This window comes from Priapulus caudatus, unplaced genomic scaffold, assembly GCF_000485595.1.
Source record: "Priapulus caudatus unplaced genomic scaffold, Priapulus_caudatus-5.0.1 Scaffold20069, whole genome shotgun sequence".
Lineage (NCBI taxonomy): Eukaryota > Metazoa > Priapulida > Priapulimorpha > Priapulimorphida > Priapulidae > Priapulus > Priapulus caudatus.
In genome coordinates this window covers 1-561 of record NW_014597130.1, presented here as the reverse complement: position 1 = coordinate 561, position 561 = coordinate 1, and the positions used below count along the sequence as shown (strand labels likewise).

Here is a 561-nt window from a genome sequence, read left to right as displayed (position 1 = left end):
GTGCACGTGCGGGCAAGGCGATTTTCAGCGAAAACCGATCGACCTTGACAGCGAACGCGTCAAGGCTTGCCTGGCAATCGTGGCGCAAACCGAGACCCGTTTAATGGTCGGTTTCAACCGCCGCTTTGACCCGCATTTTGCCGCTTTGAAAAAGACGCTCGACGACGGCGGTATCGGCCAGGTCGAGCAGGTTCAGATTACCTCGCGCGATCCCAGCCCGCCGCCGCCCGAGTATGTCGCGGTTTCTGGCGGTATATTCCGCGATATGATGATCCACGATTTTGACATGGCGCGTTTTTTATTGAATGAAGAAGTCGTGTCTGTATGGGCCACGGGCTCGGTGCTGGTCGACAAGGCGATTGGCGCTGCTGGCGATGTCGATACCGCGATGGCGGTTCTAGCCACGGCATCGGGTAAGCAATGCGTCATTACCAATTCGCGTCGTGCTAGCTATGGCTACGATCAGCGCGTAGAAATCCATGGCAGCGAAGGCATGGTGAGCGCAGATAACCCGAGATTGAATTCGGTTGAAGTAGCGGGAAAAGGCGGCTATTCGCGTGC

General features: G+C 56.7%; 1 protein-coding gene across 1 annotated transcript; it reads left to right on the top strand.

Moving 5' to 3' along the window:
• Positions 1–103: 103 nt before the first annotated feature.
• LOC106820543 (inositol 2-dehydrogenase-like) lies at positions 104–532 on the top strand (the record flags this gene model as incomplete). Its single annotated transcript, XM_014825052.1, has 1 exon — positions 104–532. A coding segment is annotated over exon 1 (429 nt), but the record flags the coding sequence as incomplete, so codon positions are not given.
• Positions 533–561: the final 29 nt, after the last annotated feature.